General features: G+C 41.4%; 1 protein-coding gene across 2 annotated transcripts in view; it reads left to right on the top strand.

Moving 5' to 3' along the window:
- Positions 1 to 26,079, top strand: part of CPZ (carboxypeptidase Z) — a 37,125-nt gene extending 11,046 nt beyond the window's left edge. The window contains exons 2-11 of one of the 2 annotated variants that reach the window (XM_054824314.1): positions 927 to 950; positions 2,679 to 3,053; positions 3,852 to 4,064; positions 6,167 to 6,363; positions 7,326 to 7,487; positions 14,992 to 15,150; positions 19,121 to 19,256; positions 20,328 to 20,467; positions 23,659 to 23,758; positions 25,515 to 26,079. In XM_054824314.1, coding sequence (XP_054680289.1) covers positions 927 to 950; positions 2,679 to 3,053; positions 3,852 to 4,064; positions 6,167 to 6,363; positions 7,326 to 7,487; positions 14,992 to 15,150; positions 19,121 to 19,256; positions 20,328 to 20,467; positions 23,659 to 23,758; positions 25,515 to 25,870 — 1,862 coding nt within the window. In that variant the 3' untranslated portion in view covers positions 25,871 to 26,079. Of the gene's footprint in view, positions 1 to 926; positions 951 to 991; positions 1,086 to 2,678; positions 3,054 to 3,851; positions 4,065 to 6,166; positions 6,364 to 7,325; positions 7,488 to 14,991; positions 15,151 to 19,120; positions 19,257 to 20,327; positions 20,468 to 23,658; positions 23,759 to 25,514 lie in introns of those variants that run through there. The other variant, XM_054824315.1, reaches the window with a different exon arrangement.
- The last annotated feature ends 1,910 nt before the right edge of the window (positions 26,080 to 27,989 follow it).

Here is a 27,989-nt window from a genome sequence, read left to right as displayed (position 1 = left end):
GAAGGCATCTTGGTGAAATTTCCTAGGCACCTAACTTACAGTCTTTAAGCAAGCCTAGAAATATTGTCAAGTTTTCAGGGCTGGTAAGCTCAACATCTTTTTCAAACATAGGCCTGATTTCTTACACAACCACACTTCAGGTATATTGCCAAGTCCTCCCTTTTAAAAATGGATCAAAGACCGGCCGGTCAGTGCGCTTGTCTGGCCATGCCCTGCACCTGATCCCTGCAGTCTGTTCTGTCTTCTTATGAAGCTCCATTTCCAACTCTTTGCCTGGGTGAGGGTCTCTTTCTCTGTGTGTGGATGGGGGTGTATGGGACTCCCCATGCCAGCAACTGGTGTGAGACCACAGGTCAGAGGGTTTGTGTGTCTTGTGTGTGCACAAGAGTGCATGTGCCTTGTGTATGTATGCCAGTGTGTGCAACTGCTAGCAAACACCAAGCTGGACTAGCAGTGGACAGGTCAAAAGGTTTGGGAGCTGGGTGTTTGAGTGGCTGTGATCCTGGGCTGAGAGAGACCAGCATGTGTGTCAGTGCATGAGGCAACTGGGAAATCAATGGATCCAGGGTCCGGCTACTGGGTAAATCGAGCCTAGGTACTGGGGGATCCAGTGTGGCTCAGCTGAGCTACTGGAGGGATGCACTGTACTTCTTTTCCATCAATGGTCTTTCATCCTGATTAGCCAGAAAGGGGAACAGGATGATGCTTTTGGTGCTGGTTGTGTTTGCCTGTACTGTGTTTTTGTGTATGTATGTAATACGTGCCTGTTGGGAATACTTGCTTTTCCCTGGTATGGCTGGACCTCAGGACATAGAGCTGCAGCAGCCCCTGTGGGGCTACCAGATTGGACACTTCCTAACATGAGGGATGTACCACAGATACCTGCCCCATAATGTTTGGTTGTTTTTTTCCCTCTTTATTTGCAGGTCAATGCCAAACCGTACAGAAAGGTATGATGTGACTTTGCTCGCTGTCCTTGGAGAATCTCAAAACCTTAAGTATTTCTTCATTATTTCCTGACAAGTTTTCTAATGTTGGTGCTACAGTAGGTCTTGTTCCTAGAGAGATGATCTCTTTCACACAAGGTAGGATTTTGCTACTGTGACAACGGTATTTGTTACCAGCCAGAGACATTAGCAAGAGAAGGAGGCTCAAATGTAGGCCCATTACTGTAATAGCCAGTAAATTTATGAAGAGACATCTCTCTACTCCCTTTTGACCTTTGAGCTGAGTGCATTGAAGGTATTACCAACATTTGTCCTTCCTAAGACCTCTTAACCTGATTTCTTAAAATGTATTAGGTTTATGAGAATGTATGTGTAAGCACATTTATGGGCCAGCTTGCCTGTGAGTGAAGTCCCAGAGTAACTTTTGATCTCTTTGGGCAATTTCAGTCAAACTTCATAGAGGGGCTGCAGTTTCAGAGATATTAAAGTCTTACAAATCTTGTAGGGCCGAGCAGAGAGATATCTTACTGATACCTTCCCTCTACTGATATAGAAAAAAATCTATATGATCTTACACCTCATCAATGAATCCATAATAAAAGGCAAGGACAGAGGTGTGTGATATCACAAATACACTTTATTCAGGAATCTCAGTTTTCCCCGTGTTAGACACCAGCAAATTAACACCTCAACAGAGGATTTTTCTCTCTTATGGATTCTCTGGTGTTTAATAAGCTCAAACTGTATTCTTAATTTAAATCAGATAAGATTTAACTGAGTATGAGACAGCCTTTCCTTTGGAAACCAGGCTTTATGAATTTTGGCGGTTTCCAAGCTATTTGTTAAATGAACTCCCATGTAGGCCCAGTACTCCAGTATTTTCTGGGCAGGGATTTGTCTTTTAATTGCTCTTCAGGTATTGAATTAACAAAATTCAATAGTGAGTCCAGAGGAGGCCATGAAGTTGATCAGAGGGCTGGAGCACATCTCCTGTGAGGACAGGCTGAGAGAGTTGGGGTTGTTCAGCCTGGAGAAGAGAAGGCTCTGGGGAGATCTAATTGCGGCTTACCAGTACCTGAAGGGGCCTACAGGAAAGATGGAGAGGCACTGGTTACAAGGGCATGGAGTGACAGGACAAGGAGTAATGGGTTTAAACTGAAAGAGGGAGGGTCGATTTATATTAGATATTAGAAAGAAATTCTTTACTGTTGGAGTGGTGAGGCACTGGAACAGGTTGCCCAGAGAGGTTGTGGAGGCCCCATCCCTGGAAGTGTTTAAGACCAGGTTGGATGGGGCTTTGTGCAATGTGGTCTAGTGGAGGGTGTCCCTGCCCATGGCAGGGGGGTTGGAACTGGATGATCTTTGAGGTCCCTTCCAACCCTAACCATTCTATGATTCTATGAAAATAAATCTTATTTTAGGAACAGTGCTTATCAATCAGATAACCCCTGATGCCCCATGAAATTGTCAGATACCATTTGAATTCTGAATGACATCTATTTGCATCAAACTGTTCACAATCAATCTCCAGACCAAGCATACTTTCCATCATCTTTCTATAAGTGGTTTTAGACATCAAATTCATTTGAGAGTATTGCAAACTACCTCCAGTCTATCTATGAACAAAAAAAAAAAAAGTTCATTGAATGTATTATTTGTTATGTTGTCTTTGAACTATTCAGAGTATCAGTGAAGCAAGTTATTTTTCATATGTTCATCTCCTTTTCATAGCAAAATGCGTGGACATTGCCTTAAGTTCTTGTACTGATGTTGCCTATACTCAAACAATGTATCCTAATTTTCTGGATCAGAAGTCTCGAGAAGTGATTGAGTACAGCTCCGAGTACATCCTCATCAGCGTGCTGCACAACTTGCTCCAGGGAGAATGCAATCCAGACCTGAGGCTCCTGGGTTGCTCGGTGCTGGCACCACAGTGTGAAAAGGACAAAGTTATAAAGCCCTGCAGGCATGTCTGTGAAAACCTGAAAAAAAATTGCCTCCCTGCCTTTGATGCAATAGACATGGCTTGGCCCTACTTCTTAGACTGCGACCGCTTTTTCGCTGGGGAAGAAGAGGGATGTTTTGACCCGCTGGCAAAGCTGCGAGGTAAGGAAGAAAGGTCTACTGACACATCTTACTCGTCTAGATGGGAAGGGTCTCATCTCACTCAGCTTGATATGTCTATTCTATGGCATAAAACCTCTCTGCTTGTCATCTCAGCTTGTCATCTTTGTAGACACCTGTAAGGTGTGATTCATTTTGTTCAATCTATTTTAAACACTTAATTAAACTGTGCTCAAGAAGCATCTGTTTCTCTCATTCATATACAAAGAGCATCAAGATAGGCAGCTCAGAGCTAGATGTTTGGTCTGCTAGTGTGCATTTAGACAGGCCCTGCCCTGTGTGATAGCTGTCTGTATAATTGAAATATGTTATTTAAAACTGAAACTTTAATGCACACAGAAATTCATGACTACTTGACAAGCTTAACAGATCATTAAAATAATCTCATTAATGACTGTCACAGATTTTTGTTTGGAGGAAGAAGATCCAGATAGCTGAAGACAGCTGAATCTCATAAAAAAATAAATCTAATCCACCAGATTCAAAGGGAAAAATCTATACATTTTGTGACTAAAATGTGCTAAGCATGCCAAAGGCCAAATTATAACTGGAGGTTGCACCAAATATATGTCAGTGTGCAAATGCATTAGTATGATTTTATAAACAAAATATGCCACAATAAACAGTCTAGGATGTACTACATAGACTTAAGGTTTTGATTGCTGCTGTATTTTCTGTAATTCTACTACTGAAAAAGGTATTTTGCAGAAAAGTGCAGGCATTCATACAATCCTTGGAGTACCATGGTTTTAAACATTGTGTTATAATTTTTCTTTGCAGGAGAAGTAGATGTTGAGGAAGATTTTACTTCAGACTTGCCGGCAACTTTTATTCAGTTCAAACACCATTCATATTCCCAAATGGTGAGCACGTTGAAGAAGACTGCTTCTAAGTGCTCCCATATTGCAACAACTTACAGCATAGGTCGCAGTTTTGATGGGAAGGATCTTTTTGTGATTGAGTTTTCAACCAAGCCTGGACACCATGAACTGCGTGAGTTATATCAGTGTTGATCGGGTTGCTTGAGGGAAGTCTGGACTATCCGAGTGAAAACAGGTCCTTGTAACAGGCTATCACTTAAACTGTGAGAAGCATTGATTCAAAACCATTTCTCCTCCTTTGTGTTCCTGAATTACAGCGATAGCTGATGATTCACTGTAGCAATTACAGTCCAGTTGTAATTTCCTAACTTTTATGAGCTCTTTTTATGGCCATGGTTGACATTTCTTGTTCCTAGATGTATGACCATGTACTTTGTTGCAGTGATATGGCTATTATTTATTTGTGCCCAGCATACAAAGAGGTTGGGATAGTTTTCTGTTACTGACCTGCCCTCTCCATCATCTACCACTTCCTCAGCCTCCTTTTATTTATCACTGTACCATCAAACCCTACACACTTCCTGTCCGCAGTCTAAACATAGTTCTTCAGATCCCAAAATACATACAACTTATAAGAAAGCCTTAGACACAGAAGGACATTGACATCAAAAAAGGGCGATGCGGCTCAGAAAACAATCCTCCTGAACAGCGATTGAGGGCAGTCCAATACCTGTCAGTGTAACAGATGAATGATACCAGGAATTTATGTTACCGTAGTGCCTTTAGGATATGAGTCCTCACAACTTTTCTGCAAAGGGGAACAGTGCTGATCTCTATTTTGTAGATTCATCACTGAGGCAGCAAGGGCCAGATTTTTAAATGTTCTAAATTCTTCAAAACGCAGACCATCTTCTTGGGGAGTATTAGGTATTATTTTCCAGTTACCAGCTCCCAGCTCAGATGTAGTACCCGACTAAATCTGGCGGACAGCCGTGGCCATTGCTGCATACCAAGAGTCTCAGGTTGCTTCTCATCAGACTAGCTCCAGCATCAAAACAGCCTCAGCAGCATAATAGATCTGAACTACATCTGAGTTAATACGTTATTGAGATGACCATCTCAGGTCAAGCTAATGTGTCCTCTGTGTGCTACGCTGCAGGAGAGGCAGAGAGGACAGCGAAGACTGGTGTTAGCTCTGTTTACTCTTGGCCACAGTGCCTTGCATGGTGTAGAGGTATTTTGAGGTGCCTTTAAACTTAATGAAGATCCCAGTGGACAACTTTAACAGAGCAAAGTTCTACATTACTATTTCATGCCCTATCATCCTTCTTCTCTTGTGTAAAGAAAAGAAGTTGCAGGTGTCTTTTTAAGCTGATACTCCATTTGCCAGGAAAACACAAAGCCTATGAATCAGGCTTTTAAATTAAAACTGTGATATGGCATGATAAAAGATGGTAGTTTAACACATTACCTATCATTTCCTTCTAAATCTGTTGCTTCATGCTGCTCAGGACAGCATAAACGAGGGTGGAAATAGCTTTAGAGCTGGAGGTTTTGCCAGCCTGAGCAAGCTGGCATAATAGCTCTGTGCCAGCCCTCCTCCAGTGTCTAGTGCTCGAGGCAGCCAGGATCAAAGACAAAGATGAAGGGATAGACAGAAGAAGGTGTCTCCAAAATGCATCTATTTTCTACTTTCCATTAGTCTCTAAGGAAGGATGGAAATTGAGAGAATAACTGCGGGGAATTGTGAAGTTATATGTTTCTAATAGTCTTATTGCAAGGCTATTTAGCCTAAAAGCCACTTTTCATGCACGACCAAATTTCTGTTCCAAATAGAGGGGTAATATTTTACACATCTGCAGGTCATTTCTAGGATCTGTGACAATAGGAGTCATTGAAGGTGCCCAAGGAAAGTGAGAGTGCCAGGGGTGTATTTTGTTCCTTCCCAGCCATGGCTTGACAGTTTTGTTTGCAGCATTCTTTGTTCACAATAATGATGAGTCCAGCAAAAGCTCAGAGCAACGATTGCCTCCTATGGTTTGGGATCCTGAAACTATGGACTTACTTTATTTCACACTATTTAAATTGTTACTGAACTGGCTTGTAATGGAGGGAAATTCACCTGGAACTGGTGTGCTATTTACAGGAACGTATGCATTAAATTAGTGTAAATAAAACTTTCTGACTCATCAGAAAGCTATTTGGGTTACTTTGCTTTTGGAAACCTTCCAGGCATAATCAAATTCAAGCATCTCATTGCTTCATATTCCACAGTCAAGCCAGAATTTAAGTACATTGGCAATATGCATGGAAACGAAGTTGTGGGGAAAGAACTGCTAATATACCTTGCACAGTATCTGTGTTCAGAGTATCTTCTTGGCAATCCTCGCATCCAGACCTTGATTAATAACACCAGAATTCATCTCCTACCTTCACTCAACCCTGATGGCTATGAACTGGCTGCAGAAGAGGTAAAAGACTTTTTTTATAAGGAAATGTTCAGTGCTTCATGTTTCTAAAATTCCCCATGGGAAAGGACAAACTGGGAGGGGAGTGTCACGTATGGGAGGGAGTGTTAATGATCAGCAGCCAGAATCCCAGGCTGGTTTGGTGACAGGTTGCTTTCCAAAGGCGATGTGAACAGAGCTAAGAGGAAATCGGAGCCATGTTTGTCATTTTTGCTCCTTGCATGTGATGACGTGGGAATGATTGTTTTTTCACACATTTAGCACTCTCTGCTATCAGTTCTAGAACAAAATGCCCACTGACTCACTTTAATGACTGTTAAATTACTTTATAAGGAAATGCAGTTTAATACCATGGAATAGGTAGTGTTCCTCTTGTAAAAGAGCAGGTATAATAAAATGTGAATGTTTTCTCTACTATCATGCTTTCGTAATGGATGGCAGTTTTCAGAGATCAGCTGGTGTCTGAAGGGGACCTGTGAAAGCAAAACTTCTATTATATGTTACCTGACATTCTTCTTCTTTTCACCTCACTTTTATCGCTAGCACCATTAGCATGAAAATAGGACCTTTCTTTTTCTGCTTTGCTCATGTGGTGAGCTCTGTCCGTTGCATGAGTCTGGGGTTATTGCATCCTGCCTGATCTTGTCTTGAAGCGTCAGCTGTATTTTCATTTTCTCCTCCTGTAACTCACTCTGCATGCTGCTCTGTGCTGAGTAAGAAACTGCTGTGTTCCTCTCATGAGTCACATTAGTGGTGAGTGAAATGCTTCCTGCATGCTAGTTAGTGCGTTAGTGAGCATGGGCATAAAAATGATTAATAAGTGTCATTTTTTAACAGTTTAGACATTTTTAGTTTACTTCTTTTAAAACTTCCCCTTGATTAAAATGGCATTTTGAACAATTTCCACAAAGTGGTATTTTGAGACAGGAAGTTATTCTGAGGTTGGCTTCTCTGTTATAAATTAGGGAGCTGGTTACAATGGATGGGTCATCGGACGACAGACAGCTCAGAACTTGGACCTGAACAGAAATTTCCCTGATTTGACATCTGAGGCTTACAGAAGAGCTGGGATTCGTGGGGCTCGCCTTGACCACATCCCCATTCCACAATCCTACTGGTGGGGTAAGGTATGAATTACAGATTTTATAAATCACATATACTACAGAGCAACTCAGCAATTAAGAACCTGAGATTGCTTGGTCTCTGGTAATCAGGTTTTATAAGTAGAACTAAACTGGACAGGCTCAGAAATGGCATGAAAAATCATGGTGCAGGTCTGGCCAAAGAGGCAGGTGTCACAAATCATTAGGAAAATTTGTCGATAATTTGGATTTTGCATTTTATATTAAGAATAATGACTGTTAGGAGGGGGTCACAAGTGTATAATGATTCATCGTTAGTGATTTAAACTGCAGTAGTATGTTAAAAGGCCTCTTATGGGCTTGGCTCTCATTGCACTAAGCTCTGCACAAGTTTGATGCAATAGTGGTTTCTGCCTTGGAAAAAGTACAAAGGCTTCATGTGGCCAGCAGGACTAGGGCAGTGATCGTCCCCCTGTACTCAGCACTGGTGAGGCTGCACCTTGAGTACTGTATTCAGTTTTGGGCCCCTCACTACAAGAAGGACACTGAGGTGCTGGAGTGTGTCCAAAGAAGGGCAACGAAGCTGGTGAAGGGTCTGGAGCACAAGCGTTATGAGGAGCAGCTGAGGGAACTGGGGTTGTTCAGCCTGGAGAAAAGGAGGCTGAGGGGAGACCTTCTCACTCTCTACAGCTACCTGAAAGGAGGTTGTAGCCAGGTGGGTGTTGGTCTCTTCTCCCAAGTAACAAGCACTAGGACAAGAGGAAATGGCCTCAAGTTGCTCCAGGGGAGGTTTAGATTGGATCTCAGGAAAGATTTTTTGACTGAAACTGTTGTCAATCATTGGAACAGGCTGCCCAGGAAGTGGTTGAGTCACCATCCCTGGAGGTATTTAAAAGACGTGTAGATGTGGAGCTTAGGGTCATCGTTTAGTGATGAACTTGGCAGTGTTAGGTTAATGGTTGGACTCAATGATCTTAAAGGTCTTTTCCAACCTAAATGATTCTGTGATTCTATGATTCTAAGTTGTGGGGCATCAGCTTTCCACAAAAAGGATGGTTATAATTGACAGTAACCAGCTGGAGCAATGGAAACAGCCTGTCAGATTGCAGTGGTGCTGGAAGTGACAGTTGCCGCCTCCAGTCCCAGGGAGCAGGACGGAGGCAGCACTGCAGGGCCTCGCACTCATCATCACTAAGCTTCATGTTATGTGTTCTCCAGGGATGCAAAGCTCAGTCCTACTTTTGTTGCTGGCAGTCTAGCAGCCCGTGATGCTTGCAACTTGCATGGGAACTTAGTTCCCTTAAAAGACGAAACTCAGGAAGCCAAATCAGTAGTTCTGATATTGGGAGCTCTGCTTTGCTGCTGCTTTTAAACTCATTTTATTCTAATTCCATTTTTATTGCTAGCCCAAAGCTTCAGACAGGTGGGGAACAGGATTGTTTCAGCAGCTGCTGTATTAGCAGAAGATTTGAGACCATACTTCAGTTTTCTACTCTGCTGCAGGTGATCTCATATGAGGCGAGGTCTAAATCCCAAAGGCATCTCTGATGCTGCCCCAGTGTTTTGGTACCCCATTTCACAGTACTGAAAACTGGATAAAAGCACCTCACTTCCGCAGGGTAATGTGCATATGAAGATGCGAGGCTGTGAAAGCTCAGTAATGCATTAGACCATTGCTTTTTGACATAACTAATCTCAACAAGTTTATTCTTTTTTATGCATGTAATTGTACAGATCCCAGCTCAGATTTCTACATGAGTATAAGGTCACAAGCTCAATAGTTTCCAACTTTTGACTGAATAATGACAGATAACAGTGAGCTGGTAAATGCAAGTAGAGTACAGAGCCTCAGATAGGAAAGAAGGGTTGAGAGCATGTGAAGCAGAGTTTGAGGTAAATGAAAAAAGATGGGAAAAAAAGTGATTTTAGGAGAAAAGTCTAGAGAGATAATAGTTTTGATTCACCCTACTTGTGTGTAATAGTTTTCATAGCTGTATATCTAAAACCCATGTGTAGATACCAAACTGAAAGTTTTCTTCAACAAATGAACAGTGTATGAACAGATATGAAAAAAATCTCAGGAGCAGGGTTAGGCCCAGTCTTGCAGATACCTAGTCTGAAACCACATTGTTTGCGGAGAGGACCTGAGCTGTGAGCTCTGAGCTGGACGTATATGAAATCTCACCAGGTGTCCCAGTGGGTTTGCTTTCCCATGTAGGACTGAGGCTGTTCTCTTTTTAGGAAACCCTCTTCCTCATCCTCTGAAGCTGGGACTTTGGCTGGGGATGCCTTCATTTCACAGCAATTCTCTGAAGATGGCTCACTTTAGTTCAGTATCTGTCATCCTATTCCCATAGGGCAAAACAAGATTATTCAGTTACCACGAACATGCCAGCTTTTGTAACATAATGTTTACTCAGAAGAATATGCTAAATCAAAAATATATAATAAAACAACAGTCATTACAAACACATATATATGTTTCTAGCTTACTGGAAGTCACTGTGCTATTTCAGACCCTCTTGCAGAGCCCGTCTTGAGCCCATCTTGGTCACAGCTTCTCACTGGGTTCCTGATTTGAGAGCAAGTGTTGTCTTGCTCTCAACCTGGTCAAGGTTGGCTGTTCCATGCAATTGCAGGTCTGTTACCTGCCAAGCTTTTTGACCCACATCAATGTATGTGCTTTCCTGGGGGAGATGTTACAGGGAGATGTTCCCTGTCTTGGGAACATGAACTCGCAGCCACTTCAGTTCTTGCCAAGGTTGTATAGCTCAGCCACCAAGCACTGTCACCAGCCAGTCCACGAAGATATGGCTGTTGAGTCAAACCGTGTCTGCAACATCTCACTTACCAGAGTCCTTTCTTTGCATGGCCCTTTGCAGAATCAGTAGTGAGGGTCCCAGTCTCCTGAGACCTCTTTCATGACCCGCATTGTCCCCTGAGGTATGTGCGGACAGGCTAGAGGAGTGCCTGTCATGCCTAAAAAAGTCATTGAAAACACTTTTGGTTTTCTGAGGAGGTGTCCAGGAAAGCTGCTTTTGCCCTTTCGGACTGGATGTAGTGGCTGTGCAGCAGACTTTGAGGTATGAGGGAAAGGATGGAGATCTCCCTTCAGCCATGTACTCACTCTCTCTCTCTGCATCCAGAGGTCCAGGGTTGAAGACCCAAGCACCACTGAGGCAGGACAAATGTGGCTTTGACCCCTCTTTGTGCCAGTGCCCAGTGCAAGCTGTGAGCTTGTCTCACACTGTGCAGCCCGGAGTCCCCGTAACTCTCTGAATTTTCTGGCTCTAAACTCCCTGCTCCCTCTTCTGAGTCCTGCTTCTGCTCTGGTCTTTGGGATGGTCAGTGGTAGGAAGCCACTTGCAGAAGTCATTTTTACAACTATGTATTTAGCTTTCTTAGACGCTGTATAATATCACAGCAGTTTATAGAGGGCTGGATGGAGACAGCCTAACATTTCTCCCACAGTTACCCCCACTCCTGTGGTCAGCTCTGCCCCAGCTGCAGCATGCTGGTCACCCTGGAGTGTCTGTCACCACGACAAGGGACCAGAAAGCCTTGGCACACAACCACCCTCTGTCTGAGCTCTGCCTCAGCGGGTGCAGACCCAGGGTTATAAATACATCCCTTCTGCTGCATACGTTTTACTGGTTTTTAAGAAGAAATTGAAATAAGGTGATGGTCCAATGATTCATTCCTCAGAGCACCAAACTTCAGGGAAGCTCTAGATGTCCTCCTGACCTCAAAGAAGGTCCTGACCTAAACAAGACCCAGAGTGGCTCCAAATCTATATGCTTTGCAGAACAAAGGAGGGAAACAATTTGCCTGTGACCTGCATGGCACCACAAAATCTCCTTGACGACTGCAGTTTCACATGGTTCAGAAACCTGGCAGCAAGCAGCCTCACAGCCTCGAGTCCCTTTCCTCCACCGGTGGTATCACAGGGCAGCCAAATCAGCTCTCCCATAATGAGCTTCAATTTTGTCAGGCAGATGAACCCGTGGCTCTTACAGTACTCAGCTTTGTGCATGCAAAAACATTAGATTGGATGTTTCAACACCAGCCTCTCAGCTTTCATTTACTTAATAGTGTTTATTACCTGCCTTATTAAAGTAATTATCTGAGTATTGCAGGGCATTGTATAAAGATCAGAAAATGGAAAGTGAGCTCCCAGCCAATCCCATAAACTCAGGAGAGCTCCTGTCTCCCCGTAACCCTTGCTGTACAGCACGTTTTGTTCCCCACTATTATGAATTATTTTAATAAGTGGTCTGAGAGCTTAGACTGAGAGACTTCAGGCTTCATCTGAAATGAAGTCAGTTAAATTGGCTTGAGTCAAACAGAATTTGGAAGTCTGTGCCAGTGGAGGTTGGCATAGTCTTTAGGAAAATGAGCCTGGTTGCTTCTAAAAGGGAAAAAAGAAATCTTTGAAAGCCATGGAGACGGTGACTAATTGCAGTATAATTGACAGAAATGAGATTCAGGTTTAAAAAGGGTAGTGGCCATTCCCTGTACTTATGCAGAAATAATTTAGCTGTTTTCTAATTGTGCCCCAAATTGTTCTTGTAAGATGGATACTTTAAAATTGATCTCCTCTGACTTAAAAGCAAGAGCCCTGGTGAAAAAAAAAAAAATCAAAAGCCACAAACCCACATTATAGGAAAAGTCTATGAATAGTCAAAGGCCAGAATGACACAGATAGCATCTGATATCATCCGGTGGAGCTGAACCAGGATGTGCACATTTCAAAGCCTTAATCACTGTAAATGATGTCACTGAAATGCTATTAGGATAAAAATAGTGACATTGAAACTCCTGATTTTCCACAACATTCGCTCCAATAAGACATTGGCTCTGTGACACAGCGGTGTCCTGCGGGTTGTGCAGGTATCTAGTGAGCAAGTTGGCTAATCGGGGGGAAGGACTGAATTTAAGAGCTCTCTGAGTAAAACTGTGCATTTCACCCTTGCCCACTGAATTGCAGAAGCAAGTTAAAATTCTTCTTGTCAAGGCCCGAGACTCCTGTTTGAAAGCGGGGCTGATTCTGGCATCAGGCATGCCCTCTCTGCCTGGGCAGCAGGAGCTGGGGCAGCTGCAGGCAGGGCAGGGAGCTGCCGAGAGTTTGGGGCAGCATCCTCCTGGGGAGTGCTGGTGCTGCGGGGCTTGGAGGATGCAGGCTTGTTGCCAGCTCCTCAGCCACCCTGCAAACCCCCAAGCAGGGGCCCGTGGGGCAGGCAGTGCCACTCACAGCCCTTACAAGCTGCCTGGGGTCTTCTGCTCTTCAGAAGAGATGGGCTCGAAGGATGAACAAAGCGCTTTCAGGGTTCAGGTGAGAGTGGCTGGTTCAGTCCCAAATTCCCTCAGCATAAAGATCATTATCAGACCATCCCAGGGCACTGTACAAAGGAAGGAAAAGCAAATGCTCTGACTGAAGCAGGTAGCATTCTTTGGACATTGCCAGGTTCCTTGTCACAAAGCCTGGTGGGCTGTTTTCTTCTCTCACCTCTGTATGTGTGGGTGTGTGAGACTGCAAAAAGTGCAGAGCATTTGTCCTTTTGTTTTAGAGTCCCCTTTGTCTGCCTTTTTAAAAATGTTTTCCAGGTCATGCCCTTCCTAGAAATTCTGTGTGTAATTGTCCCTATGTATATATATACACAAAACCCTTTGGTTCGCTTTCTGATGTGCAACATGCATTCCGTGTGTTCCTGAGTTGGTCAGACTTTACTTGTTATATATATCATCTTATATTTAAGTTGCTTCTTTACAACACTGAGGTTGAAAGGCTTGCATACTGAACAAAAAGGTTTGCAACACAGCGATTCAGAGGCCACCCCTGGGCTCATAGATAAAATGGACCTGGTTTGTTTTGCCTGAGGACACGTGGCAAAATCTGCCTGGTGTCCATGTGCTAGCCACAAACTACTGATTTAATGATTCACCTTACAGCAGTGGGAACCCTAAGGTTCCTATTTCTTCCCAAGTACAAGGTACAGCCTTTTCAAATAGCACAGCTGCAGTGGCTGGAGGCACAAGTTCAGCTCAACAACTACAGAATGGCATTTTAAGAAAACTTGAAAACTAGGAGGACTCAGTTAGTAACTACGGCATTGGAAGGGAGGTAGCCTCCTGCCTAGGTCAGGAATGGGCAGGGTGATATCTTCTTCAATCATTCCAGATAAAACTGTATTTAGACATGCCTTTTCCCCGAGATGCTTTGCTTTCTACCTCATTGCTGGGGAAGCTGTAATACATCCATGGTGCAACTTTGCTTCACAGTGGCGTTTCTGCTGCACACCTAAGTTTGTGCTACCCACTGCTTCACCGAAGCCATCATTTACCTGTGGAGCAGAACAGGGACTGATCCAAAGAAAACAGGAATTACTACTGTTGCAACCCTAATGTATAGGTCTTTAGTTGGGGTGGTTTGTTTGTTTGTTTTATTTTTGGTTGATTGGTTGGTTGGTCTGGGTTTTCTTTCCTGAACATTGCTGACTTGATTCACTGTTACTAGTTATTAGCCACTCCACAATCCTGGCTGGCTGATTTCCTAATATCTGATGGAATCAAGGTAAAGGGTGATATGGAATGTTAGCAGCCCTGTATAGATGCTGGACTAAGACCATCATAACAGATCTTGCTCATTTTTTAACACCTGCATATCTGCACTTGTGCAAAGCAGAGTCCGGATTAGGAGCTTCTGCCCTCACCCCCTTTTCCCCGGTAACTTCAGAAGCTGCGAGGGTAGGAGCCTCATCTCCTCCACGGGCACCGGCGTGTGGCTGGGCTTGCAGGGACCGGCCACCAGATGACACTGTTACCCCTAAGAATTAACTAACACCGGAGCAAGTCCGTACAACTACTCCTCAGAAAGAGGGGATGAAGGAGCCTCCGGCATGCTGAGGGAAGGTGGGTGCCTGGGCATCTTCGGGAGTCCGGTGCCCACTCCCTTGGCCGCTGTCACTGGGCATGGCTCCCAGAAAGAGAAATTTTGTGACTTATCTGGAGCAGTTGACTGCAGGTAAACTGCAGACATCGCTGTGCTTTATATACATTAGTTTTCATTTATTTGCAGATGAACCCGGACCCAAGGATAGCAAATGAGACGATGTATTTCCAGCAAGTGCTGAGTATTACAAACTGGTCCCCGTATTCCAGTTTATCCACCCAAAGTCAATCCTGCTGATTCATAAATGAAATTAGATAAGGAGTCTGGTTTGCAAGTAGTGGTACAACGCTACAATTTTTCAAGTCTAGAATGCCGTCTTCATCACTTTGAACTGCTGAAAATGTCACTGTAATAAAAAAGTTACTCTTCTGTCAGACTTTCTTTCTTTTCACAGTTTTTCCACAGCAAACAGTATATCTCATCTGTTCCCTGGAGCAAACTGGTGCTTTTCTATTATTAACTTGAGGATGGAAGAGCCGAAAAGCCTCATCATTCTGCTTTTCAGAACGCTCCCTTCTCCACTGGGCTTCATCCTGCCCAGGACCAAATCCCTTTGGAGCTGAATGACTACTCACAGCTTTTTGTTCTCTTGGATTTCAGGTGGCCCCTGAGACGAAGGCGGTCATGAAGTGGTTGAGGTCTATCCCGTTTGTGCTCTCTGCCAGTCTCCATGGGGGTGAACTGGTTGTGACCTATCCTTACGACTATTCAAGGCATCCTATGGAAGAAAAAATGTTCTCCCCTACACCTGATGAGAAGGTAATATTGGTTTTTCAGGGTGAGCATATCAGTATGGTTTCCATGTGCGGCACAGTGGAAACTTGTTCTTTTAACAAGTAACAAACAAATTTATTTGATTGTATGCATGTGTGTATATGTATGTATGAAAGATGTAATAAATCACATGTTTATATATATAATGCATGTATGTATACATATATATAATATGATTTATACATTTATTTAATGTGCTTTAAAATATAGGATCATTTACACACTATATCAGCTTGATCTGTAAAGATTTAGCCATGTTTTGTGAGACCAAACACGATTTCACAAGGCACAGGTTAGGAAAAGCCAGGTTTTTACTGTTTAAAGGGTGAAGGCTTTGATACTTTTACCACTGATTTCCAGAAGTAAAAGAAGAAGCCTGACCAGCAGTATTTTCTGTTGAAATCTCTAGGAAGAAAAAAAAATCAAGAAAAAAAGCAAACAGGCTGGCTGCCATATGGTGGCAGCCTTGTAACATTTATTCCAGGTCAGATGAACGGGAATGTTTTTTCGCCCCTCTGTCCCTGGGAAGTTCCCCATTTGGGACTCACTGTAAATCTTCTGTGAAATTTTTAGCCATCTTTCCTATTTCCCTTTGGTTTCCTCAATCTAGTATTCATTGCCGACATGCCCACCAGGAGCACAGCTAGTTTTTCAGCCTTCTAGCATATGTTAAAAATGTCCCTGGTCTCTTAAGAAAAAATGATTCTTTATATAATGAACAGCAGTTGAAAATAGTCAGAAGTTGATTTTTGACTTGAAGCATCCGTTATCTTTGAGCATATCTCTGGGCTGACTTCTTCTAAAGTGACAGTTCTCACCAGCATCTATTTAGTATTTAAATATTTATGACTATTAAACATTTTCTATATCAATCCATTTTTTTCTGAGCTGTACAATACCTACTGACTATGCGTGTGTGATGATGATTTAGCAGTAAAATAGACCAGGCACTGCACAGTAAAAAGCCCATGTAAGAAATGTCTGGTGGGTGCTAACAAAAGCTACAGAAGCTCTTGGTGCTGTGCACTTATATCACATTGCCTGGGCAAGGGGCATCCTGATTTACACGTAGATGGTGGATAAATATGGCCATGCGTGCCTTATCACCTGTGGGATGGAAGGACAGCAGTCCCTCCATCATCTCCAGTCAGGGCCAGCACGTGAGTTTTGAGCGAAGTGATGCAGTCACACACACAAAGTGCTGCACCCCAACGCAGTGCACAGCTGGGCAAGCCCTAACGGCATCCCTGGCTTGCGACAGTGTGCGCCACAGGACCTCACACCGGTGGCTGCTGCATAGTCAGTGGCTGAAAAGCCTGGAAGATAGCTACAAACCTGGAAGTTTAAAACATACAGGGGAGGGCTGGGGATGTCCTCAATTAAAACCAATTTTTCAAATGAGTCAGCACAGGAACCTTAACAACACTACCAGTATCACTTTAAATTTTACCCAGAAAGTTATAAAACCTGTACCTGTGAAGTGACCTGCATTTAAGTAATGTCATCTGCAGCTGCTGCTGCCAGGGAACCTGCATCCTGAAATATTGCAGCTTGGTTTAGCTGCCATACATTAGCTGTAACCCTTGTTCTGACCGCTGACCTGTCAAATTTGCTGTGCAAGGGGAAACGAGGCAAGTTTGCACCCCTGGCTGCAGCCCAGGGTGAAACGCTGCAGTGCAGATGTAATGGCCAGAAATTAAAATGTCAAATTCTGTGAAGTACATTCAAGCCAGGTTGCCCTGTTTGAAAATGCATCTGGGTGCTGCCACCTCCCTGCGTCCCTCATGGTGTATGTGTGGTAGCATGAGGATCCTCTTGGCAGCTGCTGCAGATTTCAAGCCTCTTTAGCCTGCATCGCAGCCTGGGCTGGTACTGCTGGGACCAAGGAGTCTCAAAGCTGGACCATGTCCTTCCACTCATCTTCTTGCATCTGGTTCAGCTCACCTAACCCAGAACTTTTCCATTTTTTGGCTTTTGTGGAGATGGATGTTTTAGGAGGCTCTTGTTGCTTTGTGTTACACAAGAAGCTGCACTGATGACAGTGTTCACGGGAGCAGAAAGGTGTACACCATGTCAAGTTCACTCTCTTTGGTGAACGGAAACACTCCCTTCCCTTCCCCTAAAAATCCCATCCTGTGACAGTCAGTGGGGTAAAAGTGCTGACCAAAGTGACAGCACTGACCTCATTTTACCAAATGAAGCATCACGCTTCCAAAGTCACAAGGATTCCTCCATGATTTTTTCCCTTTTTTTTCCTCTGTATTACACCTAAATATCTATGGTTTTTGGAGGTCCATGACTAGTCATACCTTAGCTGCTAAGTGATTATAAATGTATTGCTATCAGAGCACATTTTAACTTTTTTTAAAAAAGTTTAACTTTTTTTAAAAAATTATGTTCACTTGATTTGGGATTTCTCACTTTGTCTTCCCACTACCACCCATCTTCGTACACTTGCACCAGTGGCCAGGCAAAAGCCTTATGCCTCTTAGTGTGAAACAAGAGAAGAAAGACTCGGTCACTGGAAATGAAACATCTGCAGATGTCTTTGGGAAAGGTGAGGAACACTCCTGAGTCACTTAGGCAACTTCTATATTTTTAGCAAATATCTTCCACAGAAGGTTCAGAACCGGGACCCAAATTCCTGCAGAAATTAAAGATATCGGGCCTGGCCCCAAACTGTTGGCAGTAAAAGTTCTTCTTTCCAACAGAACTTTGAAGGAGACTTAATTGTCTGGGCTGAGCAATACTTAGACACATAAAAACTCAAGGAAAATGCAAACACATTTTATACTAAGTCAGGATTTCTAGTGTCTGGTCATCAGAAGTATTTTGGTAAATTGTCTTGACGCTTACATATCATTCTCTTTCCACCTTTCCTCGGTCACTTACCTGATCCCATAATTGGCTCAGCTTTGTGATTATTAGAAACATTCACAAATATTAGATTAAAGTTGTGTGCTTGATCATGTTGGTCTTTATCCTTGATGACAACATAAAGGATAAAGTTTTAGGATCATTTCTAAAAATAGGATTTAACCACCCAACTTCTTACACATGTCTTCAGCAGTATGCAAGAAACTCGTGATGCTGAGTAGTAGGATCTAGTAGCACCTCATAATTGCTGTCATTTCAATGTTGAAATCTGAAATTATAGCTTTTGTACATGAGGTTCAAATAGACAAAAAGGAGAAGGGGGGATTTCTCTACAAATTTGGAATAAACATTGGAGAAAAATGGCAGGAACCTGATTCGAAGAAATGGTTTCTGCAGATTACTGCTGTTTCTTCTGTCTTCACTACATGTACCTGTCACTTTTCCTTTCTGAGTGGTGACTCCTCTGCTCTTCATCAGTATCAACGCTCTTAGGAAATCAGTGGTGACATCCTCCATCACCACATCCTATCTTTTGCTTTTTAGGAACGGTTTCTGCCCCACAGAGAGGCAACTGTCATTGAGATCAAACTGGCAAGTTGTCCTGTGTGAGTGACAAGTGCAAAGCAAATTGACACTGTCTATTTTAAACAGCAGTGGCCAATGCAAAGATCTGGTTGGGCTGAGGCTGGTGTAGGTATTTTTGAAAGGGTAAAAATAGCAAGAGCTAAAACATAATGGGGAGAGCTAATTTCAGCTTTAAAACCTGGGACTTGAAGTACAACCAAACAAGCCCTCTACTCCTACTCCAGGTGATAAGTTGAAGCCAATTATCACAAAATCCACTGGTGTTTAATGTTATCTCTGGCTAAATATATTGGATTGCAGAGAAGGACCTTGGGGAAGACGACAAGTGAAAACTTCCTGGCAGAATATCCTTCCACAGAGGTTCAACCCCTCCATCAGCCTTGAGGATGCGGGGTGGCTCATTGTGCGGGCTCGCAATAGCAATGGTTGCTAGCAGCAATGACAGTCTTTACAGATTGTAAAAGCAAATTTATTTCAAACCCTTTTGTTACAGATGTTTAAAATGCTGGCTAAAGCCTACGCAGATGCACATCCAGTCATCTCGGACCGATCTGAACTTCGTTGCGGTGGAAATTTTGTAAAACGCGGAGGTATTATAAATGGTGCTGAGTGGTACAGCTTCACTGGAGGTAAAACCACTTTACCGTCATATCAAGTGAGGTAAAACCTCTATATGACCTTTATGAGACACAAGGGTTTGAAAGAAATAATTTCATTCATTTCAGATTGCTTTAGGTCAAAACTGCAAAACTGCAAAAACTAACTTGGAAGGGATTTAAGCAGCAAAATGTATGTGGGTAACATTTCTATTCGGACACGATGTAATGTATTCAGCCTTGAAACGACCTAAGAAAAGTTAACAAGTTATACAAGGGTCAATTTCTTATTGCATATAATATCATTCTAGTTTTAAAATCTGAAATGTGGAAATAAATGTTTAACACTCTACTCTCGTTCCTTAGCAGCATGAATTTGAATCCATCCTGCAGACTATGCAAGTGCAGTTTAAATGAAACCGTTTTCAGGAAAATCTACAAGAGAAACAAACATTCCATTCTTTTGTGCTTAGATTGTTAATTTGATTTCCCCAATAATAGTTTTCTTCAGGATTCCTGAAATACTGGCATGGATGAAATATCAGTGTTCATAAGATTTTCAGCAGTGCTTCAGTTGTGTTTTCAAATAGGACTCAGCTGGACCCCTAAATAATTATGTTGAAATTAGGCATTTAGAGAGCTTTGGGGCATGAGTGAAAATTAGGTTTAAATATCTGAGGCTTACATTCTTCTGAAAATTATATCCAATGTCTTTTGTACAGAAACAGTTTTGAACATGCTAATGGCAAAAGGTCATCTCTTTGCCAGTGACCCTTGGCAATCACCTCTGATACAGCTGATTATCCAATTACCATGATTAACCAATCCTTATCTCTCTATCACTACTTCTTAGTCAGGTGACTAATAATTTAAAATTATGATTTTCACCTGAGAGAAGTTTCACTGTCATTAGTTAATTCATAGTTGAAATGAGTTGTAGCATTCTGAATTTGTTGAATACTTTATATATTGGCCATGCACGCTCTTTACGATATATTAATCCACACCCACAAGGGTTGCATTCAGCTGACTGCAACAACAAAGCTCCAGTTAAAGGTTACACAGCTTGTTCATGATCTCTCCTTTTTCTTTTTAAACCTATAGGTATGGCAGATTTTAATTACCTTCACACAAATTGCTTTGAAGTTACTGTGGAGGTAGGATGTGAAAAGTTTCCTTTGGAGGAAGAACTGTTTACAATCTGGCACGAAAACAGAGATGCCCTTCTGAATTACATGGAAATGGTAAGGCTCTGCGTTTACAGACCTTTGTGCTTGCAGTTTTTCTTCTTCATTCTTTGTCAATATTTGTTTCTTTACTGTTTCCCCAGTTAGTTATTGAGACAGCACCTAATTAATCGTCACCCTCCACCAGCGGCCCCAGTGCCTCAGTTTGTCTAGCAGGACACACAGATACTACTTTGCCTGTCTTGCAGGAAGGATGGAGACTGAGGACAGTAAAGGCCTTGAAAACAGTGAAAAAGGGAATTGTCTGTAAATACTTTGTGCAGCATTATAAATCAACTGTCCAAAATGTAATGCTAGAGAAAACCCATGTATTCAGAAAAATATGAATCATAGAATCATTTAGGTTGGAAAAGATCTTTAAGGTGGGCCTTTCCCTTGAAGAACAAAACAACATCTGCTTTTCAGAGAGCTTCTTGGAATGGTTTCCTTCCTATAGTCCACATTTGTGGCTCAAACCCTACTGCATGGCAGCAGGAGATTTAGATTCAGATGAAATGGAGGGGTTCTAAGTATCTTGCTAGAAATGCTATTTCCACACTTTTCAGCTTGATTTCCCGATCAAAGCAGTTAAAAAAGATCTGAAGCCTGATCTTCTAAAGGAACAACTGCATGTCTGTGAGCATTACAACATGCCATTTAAAAGTCATTTTTAATAATAAGTTTAAGCTCAGCAAAAACAAATACCTCACTGACAATAAGTAAGTGAACACAGAAACTGAAGTTGCTCATCTTTCTCTCAGCCATTAGTAGATTAGCTTTCTGTCATGCCTTATTTTGATAGAGTACGCAGTAATTTAAAATTGTTAGGAGTGTTTTTATGGCCTTTCTAAGCAACCTCTTGCTACTTGTGGTAAGTATTATCATTCAATAAAGTCTACAGTACAGACCACCAAACTCATTTCATTTTACAGCTGTCTGATGAAAATGAGTTTTAGTGAATCCAAATGGAGCTGGGTTAAATCCATATATATTGCAGTTGAAGTCTTCAAGATGTAAAGATTTTTATAGTGTGCGATACTGTAGAAGTCTATGATGGAAAAGCTTTTTGAGTAAATGCAGGACAGTAAGCAAAACAACTTTGTAGATAAGGATTACTGAATTACTACCAATAAGGATTAAGTCTGCCATAACCAATTCAAACTTTTCTTATTCTGATATATACCAGGCTGTTTGGTGTGTGTACAAATCTACTTGGCTTAACGCACAGAAGTAGAATTCATTTTCATAAACGCTGATCTCTTCTCCCTGTTCAGAAGTGGTATCAAAACACTCTCCCAAACTTATGTGGCACGGACTTGAGGCAAACCCAAACATAGTGTATTTACTAAAGCAAAACAAATCAACATTGTTAAAGAAATTTCAATTTTGTCATTTTTATCCTGTCATGTTGTAATTGCAAAATTATTATTGAAGTTGGATGAGGTCATAGTACTTTGAGTATGTCTATACTGTAAATTAAATTTGGGTCTGAGATGATTCTCCTGACCAGATTTACCCACTATCCGTATGATAAATCCTCAAGTCCATGCTGAAAAGCAAATTGCAGTGCTTCATCATAATAGTTCTTAAGGGACAGTTTTCAAGTCCTTATACTGAGTTGTTCCTAAACCCTCCAGTGAATAGCTCCACTCAGTATGGAACAGCTTTTTAACAAGACCAGTGACAACACAGCACCACCTTAAATAAAAAACTGCTGTCACTAAACTAGACTTTTTTTTTTTCCAGCTTTCTATTAAGAATTACTGTAAAGTTGGATATTTTAACATTTATTTTTGAGCATCTCTATATTCCAACAGAAAAGCAAATCTATTTTTTCCATTGTTTTGATACTTTGTTCTTTATTTCTATTCTTCTTTTATGACAAAGGATAATGGGGAGGGAAAAATGAGAGGAAGAGGAAGACTGGAGCAAAGTGAAGTAAAGAACAGCTCGAGCTGATCATAGCAGCTCTGGGGAAAAATTGAAATGGCATTACTTTTCATTTAAAAAGGTCATATAGAATTTCCAATAGAGAATGTTTTCATTTCAGAAGGCTGCAAAAAAAGAACCTGAAGAGGTTTAATGTTAAATACTTGGATTTTTTCCTGTTTTGTTTGTTTTGTTTTATTGAGCTTCAAATATAGTGAGCTGTTTGTGCACCTCCTTGTATGACAGAATTCACATCGCTCTTTAGTTTGTCACCAAGCACGTTTCTCATCAGCTCAAGCAGCTGGGTTCTGCACTCTGCTATCATGACATTCTGGCATGCAGTGAAGTGTAGGCAGCAGAGTGATGATGAGTCCCAAGTAGGTAAAGAATTCCCTCACCTATTCCTATTCACTGGTATTAAATAAGGATATTAACAAATCAATAATTCTATTAAATATTATATATTGATTAATGTGCATCAGTGTATTTGAGAATTGTCAACAAATAGTGTTAAAGATTGTACATTAAACAATACTAATGTAGAAGTATCCATCTCATTCTTATTTTATTCTTATGCTTCTGCTCTACTTTCAATTAGTAACAGTGTGTCTATCACAGGACAGTTGTTCAGTTTTGGTTCTTTATCTCTAAGCAGTTTGGGATCCTTTTAGATGTGGTGAAAGAAAATGGAAACTATATTTCAACCAATACTAAAGACCTGGTTTCTTTATACAGCCTGCATTAATTGATTCTACTGCCAGGATGGCAGTGTATTCTTTGATAAGTGGTACTGTCTGAAAGCTAATAATTCTGCTTGATTCTGATTTATTTCACACATCTTTTAGTGCTGCTTCATGCTGAATTAAGTTCACTTAGCACCAGTGATGCCTTCTCATTGTGGATAGAGCATCAAGTTGTTTTCTAAAGCCTTAACTTTTCATTTATTTGTGGTTCTGGGTCTATGGCAGACATTGAGAAACAGTCCTTAAATACTGTGCTCAGATCATGAGGTGCCAGTGATCTGTGCAGAGACGGGTTGCTCAATGCAGAGCCACGTACCTAGCCCAAAAAATCTCTTGTTCAGTTTCCCCTTTTCCCTCAGTCACCTTGGAGCTCCCAAAACAGAGGATGTGATGTGAAGGGGCATTAGCGCCTGAGAGCCTCTGTAATGGGTTGAGCCTCTTGAAAGTTGTTTCCTCTCTACAGGGCTTTCCTTGTAGAAGACGATGAGGTGGTACTGTAACAAATGATTCCCATCTAACTTTGCTTTGCTTTGCCAGGTTCATCGGGGGATAAAAGGAATTGTGTCTGATAAGTTTGGCAACCCAATAAAAAATGCTCGCATTTCAGTCAGGGGCATCCAGCATGATGTCACCACAGGTAATATTTTTTGTTTGAGTTTTTTCTTGGGGCAGGGTGAAAGCACTGAGAGCTTGACCTGCAAGAGTCTTGTCGTATTTGATAGAAATAGCACCTTAGTGGAGAATTGAAGACTCAGCTGTGAGTTTGTTTCTAGAATAACAAAAGAGAAGACATGTCAAACTGGCTGTTGAGTCTGTCGTGTCTTGGGGATAACACAGTCCTTGCTCTTAAAACTTCCACCTGGAACTGTCTGCTGTCCATCAAAGCCAATGTGTCTTCAATGAGATTCAGAAATCCACCTTTATGTTTCATGTTTGGGGGAATACAGCAATTGTCCTGCTCAGGGACTGCAACTCGGAATGTGGAGGTGCGGAGCCCTGATAGAATAAGTTAGTTGAAATATTGTGAGCATGAGGTGTAGACATTAAAGTAGGATCCACACTGACTTTAACAACTGAAATAACTGCAGTGACTGAAGGGCCCACAACCTTTTTTTGTTCATGCATAAATAGATGCAATTTTTGGTCAATAGTTATATCAAATGCAAAAAAAACCCCAAACCCTAGAACGTTGAATTATGTTCACTTTATACCTGTCGCCAGCTGGTAAACATGTATTGAGACATATGCAACTGTTAATTTTCACAGTCATAAAGTTCTGAGCTTTTAGGCTCTAACTGAAATCAATGCTCTCATTTTATTATTGATTTTAGTGAGAACAGGGTAGGCCATAGGAGTGCAAAATAGAAGACATGAATGGTAACATTTTGCTCTAATGATAGTTGTTGAATCAATTTGGAAAGCCAAAATGGTTTATAATGTAGTGGACGCTTTCCAGCTTTCAAAAAAACTATCATTAGAGGGGATACAATAGTGGAGATGATGCAGATTCTTGAGGCTGGTGGGAGACTCTGGCATGAATTAGGGTCTTTTTCCAACTTCTTCACAGACAATGGCTTTCCATTGGCAGTGAACCTTTAAAGAATTAAGAATTAAATAAAAAATATGTTTACATTTGAAGGAAAAAGGAGTATTTATTCTTGAGTTAGGTGGGGTTAAGGATGTTATATGATTAAAATGTCTTTTAATTTCAATGGTAAAAAAAGACTGAGGAATTACATGAGAAAATAGCATTAATGCAACATTAACTGAGTTGAGAAACTTATCATTCAAAATAAAGGAAATATAAAATGAAGAATAAATATTCTGTTTTAAAACTGCCTGCTTTTGCCTGCAGGCTCTAACCTTCAGCTGGAGGAAATTTACACCCATTTTACACTAATGGCAATTTATACCAGCTGCAGCTCCGACTCCATAGTCTTACGCGCTATGATGTCTGCAAAGTAATTGAATGTAATACAATAAAAGCAGGGATTTCTTAGCTCCTTAGACATTATATGTATATTGCAGCCTGGATTCTGCTTTCACTTAAGTTTCACATACATTCATTTGATTTCTTTGGAGTTATTCCTTGTACCCCTAGGAAAGCAGCATGAAGGGAATCTTCCCTTACCTGTGATGCAGGCACACCAGTTACTCACATTTTGTAGGTGATTTTTAGCTCCCAAAGGCCAGAATTTCACAGGTGGTACCTCTTTTTGTCGTTCAAGTGTTTGTATCTGAATTTTTTTCAAATTCTGAGCTGCCCCGACTCCAAGATCCTTTGAAAACTTGCCCCGTAAACACTTGTGCATACATGTGTATGTGAGTACGTAACTATAAAGGATGCAAAACTAAAATCTAAGCTGTTTTGTTGTCCCTTTACCTTTCCGAAGCTGCTGATGGAGACTACTGGCGACTCCTTCCTCCGGGCACATACATAATCAGTGCCCAAGCAGCGGGATACAGCCGGGTGATGAAGAGGGTCACCCTTCCTACCAAGATGAAACGCGCTGGGCGAGTCGACTTTGTGTTGCGACCTGTTGAGGCTTGGCCCAACAAGCTCCTCCGCCGGTCGATGGAAGACATGTACGACCCATATGACCCGCTGGAACTTTTTGACCCTCACGCCCAACACAGGCAGCCCGAGGCTCGAGGGGGGTCACCGCCGGGCAGGGAGAAGCCATGGTGGTGGTCTTACTTCAGCTCTCTAGACCTGCACAAACCTCTGTGGCTGCTCAAGCAGCACTGAACGGCGTCACGGTGCTCTGCTCACCTGGCTCTGCTGCCCTTCCACCCGACTCCAGATGCCCTCACTGCTCTTGGCAATATTTAAATGTTTCATTTGAAAATACAAAGTTAGTTCAAGTGCGCTTACTTCTTTTGTTTTGTCTTCACACACAACTGAGTATGTTCAAGTGTTTTTATATATTAAAAAACCATGGTGCACACCCATTCAAAGGCCAGGTTTTACGTAGGTTTTTTTCTTGGTAATGCTGTGTACTTCTGCCCATGTAGTTAATCATCACATTCATTATTTATTAGGTTCTAAGTACCTGCAGGAAAATATTCCTGATCCTTTAATGTATTTTTGTACATGTCTTAACACATTAGTGACTATATACTAAAAACAACTTTCAGAAATATTCAGAAAACTCTTTTCTTTCCTCTTTTTACATTATTTTAGCATATTAACTCTTCTTCTACAGCTCACAATTTTTTTTTTTAAATCCATTATGTGATATTAGCATTGATTTTGGACAGAAAAAGAAAATCATTAGGAATTTGGAAATAAATCTGCATCTGAATAAGTAACATGTTTGGTAGGGTGGGCTGCTCATAGGCAGATCAGTATCAATAATAACATATTTTCCCAAGTAAATATTCAGAAGTTATCATTTGAAAACATACATATTAAATGTGTTAAATTTTTACTGCATTCCTCCTTCGAAATCTTTTGCACCATGAGTAGGCCCATCAAATCAAGAAAAATGCTTGGAAAGTAAAATCTGTTCCAAGAAGTCCAAATAGACAGTCTTTATGATGTTTAAATGTTAATATAATTTGAACAGGTTTTAATCTGTTAAGTAAATACGTTTTTAATCTATTTCAGCAAAATGCTGAAAAATACTTTTACTGCTGGAAATACACACATTCTATGACATAGAAAAATACATGAGATAATTCAGGAGGATTTTAGGTTAAATCGCAACATATTACACTAAGGTTGTTAATATCATGCACTGTTTTGAGTCTATGAACTTGTTAATGAAACTTTTAGACACCAAAGAAATCACAAACTTCTTTTCAAGATAGTTGGGTAAAGCCAGGTGAATAGTGGTCTTGCAAGATGCTGTTCTCTCTCAGACATCAGATGTTATGGTTTTTAAGGATGATCCAAAAACATATCCTTAATTTTGATGAAACACATAGGTCCATACTTCCTTCTGGCTTGAACTGGTTAATGAACTCTCAGTATTTCCTCATCTAAATGCCACAGCGTGTGAACAGGGTGATTGTTTGGAGCTGATGTACTTACTGCAGAACCTGCTGGATTAGCTGTCTGGATTGCCCTTTGACTTCTAAAAACTTAGGTGAAGAAGCCCACATTGCACGAATCCTATAGTCCATATGCACATATCTCATACTATAATTGCCTAAGAAGACCCAAGAGATGATCTTAATTCTACAACCAGATGTTGCACATGCCTAAATACCTTATTCCCAGTTGTAATCTGATTGAAGTTAGGAGTCTCTTATTCATGTGCTTGAATGTCTGCAGGTCTGGAGACTGTGTAAAAATGAAAGAAAACAATTTCATAGCATTAACAGAAAGTAATTATATGGGAGTGAATGTACTACATGCACTTGGATAAGTGTTCCTTGCCCAGGCTTGATCAGTTAAAGAAACCCTGAGTCCTAAATATGCCAAAGATAAGTGAGCAAGAGATACACCTCCAGACATTATTTCCAGTAATAGATATCGCCATTTTTTTCAGTGGTCATTTTTTTCAAAGCCATCATCCTGTGAAAACAGTGGTAAAGCTAATAAAATCAGAACAATATGCCAAATTGCTGGCTATTAGCTGCTCTTTTTATGCACATGTCTTGCGCACTTAGAAAGATGCGTCCTATAAGTATTTCCTAGATTCTCACAGGGCTATTTAGAATTTTTTCAAGTAATCCTAGTAAACTCAAGCCAGCTGAAATGCAAAACAGAATGACTGTGCATAAAATCCACTTCTTTCCTGAGTCTCATGCTGAAATAGCAGATGGCAGTCAAGACTGGGGAAAGATGACTTTCTGGGAAGATTGTAAAGATGTGTTAGCTTTGAGAGAGTTTGAAAAACTAGCATTCTATACTACTATAC

This window comes from Grus americana, chromosome 4, assembly GCF_028858705.1.
Source record: "Grus americana isolate bGruAme1 chromosome 4, bGruAme1.mat, whole genome shotgun sequence".
Lineage (NCBI taxonomy): Eukaryota > Metazoa > Chordata > Aves > Gruiformes > Gruidae > Grus > Grus americana.
Note: the sequence above shows the minus strand (reverse complement) of the source record. Positions and strands in the feature narration are given on the sequence as shown.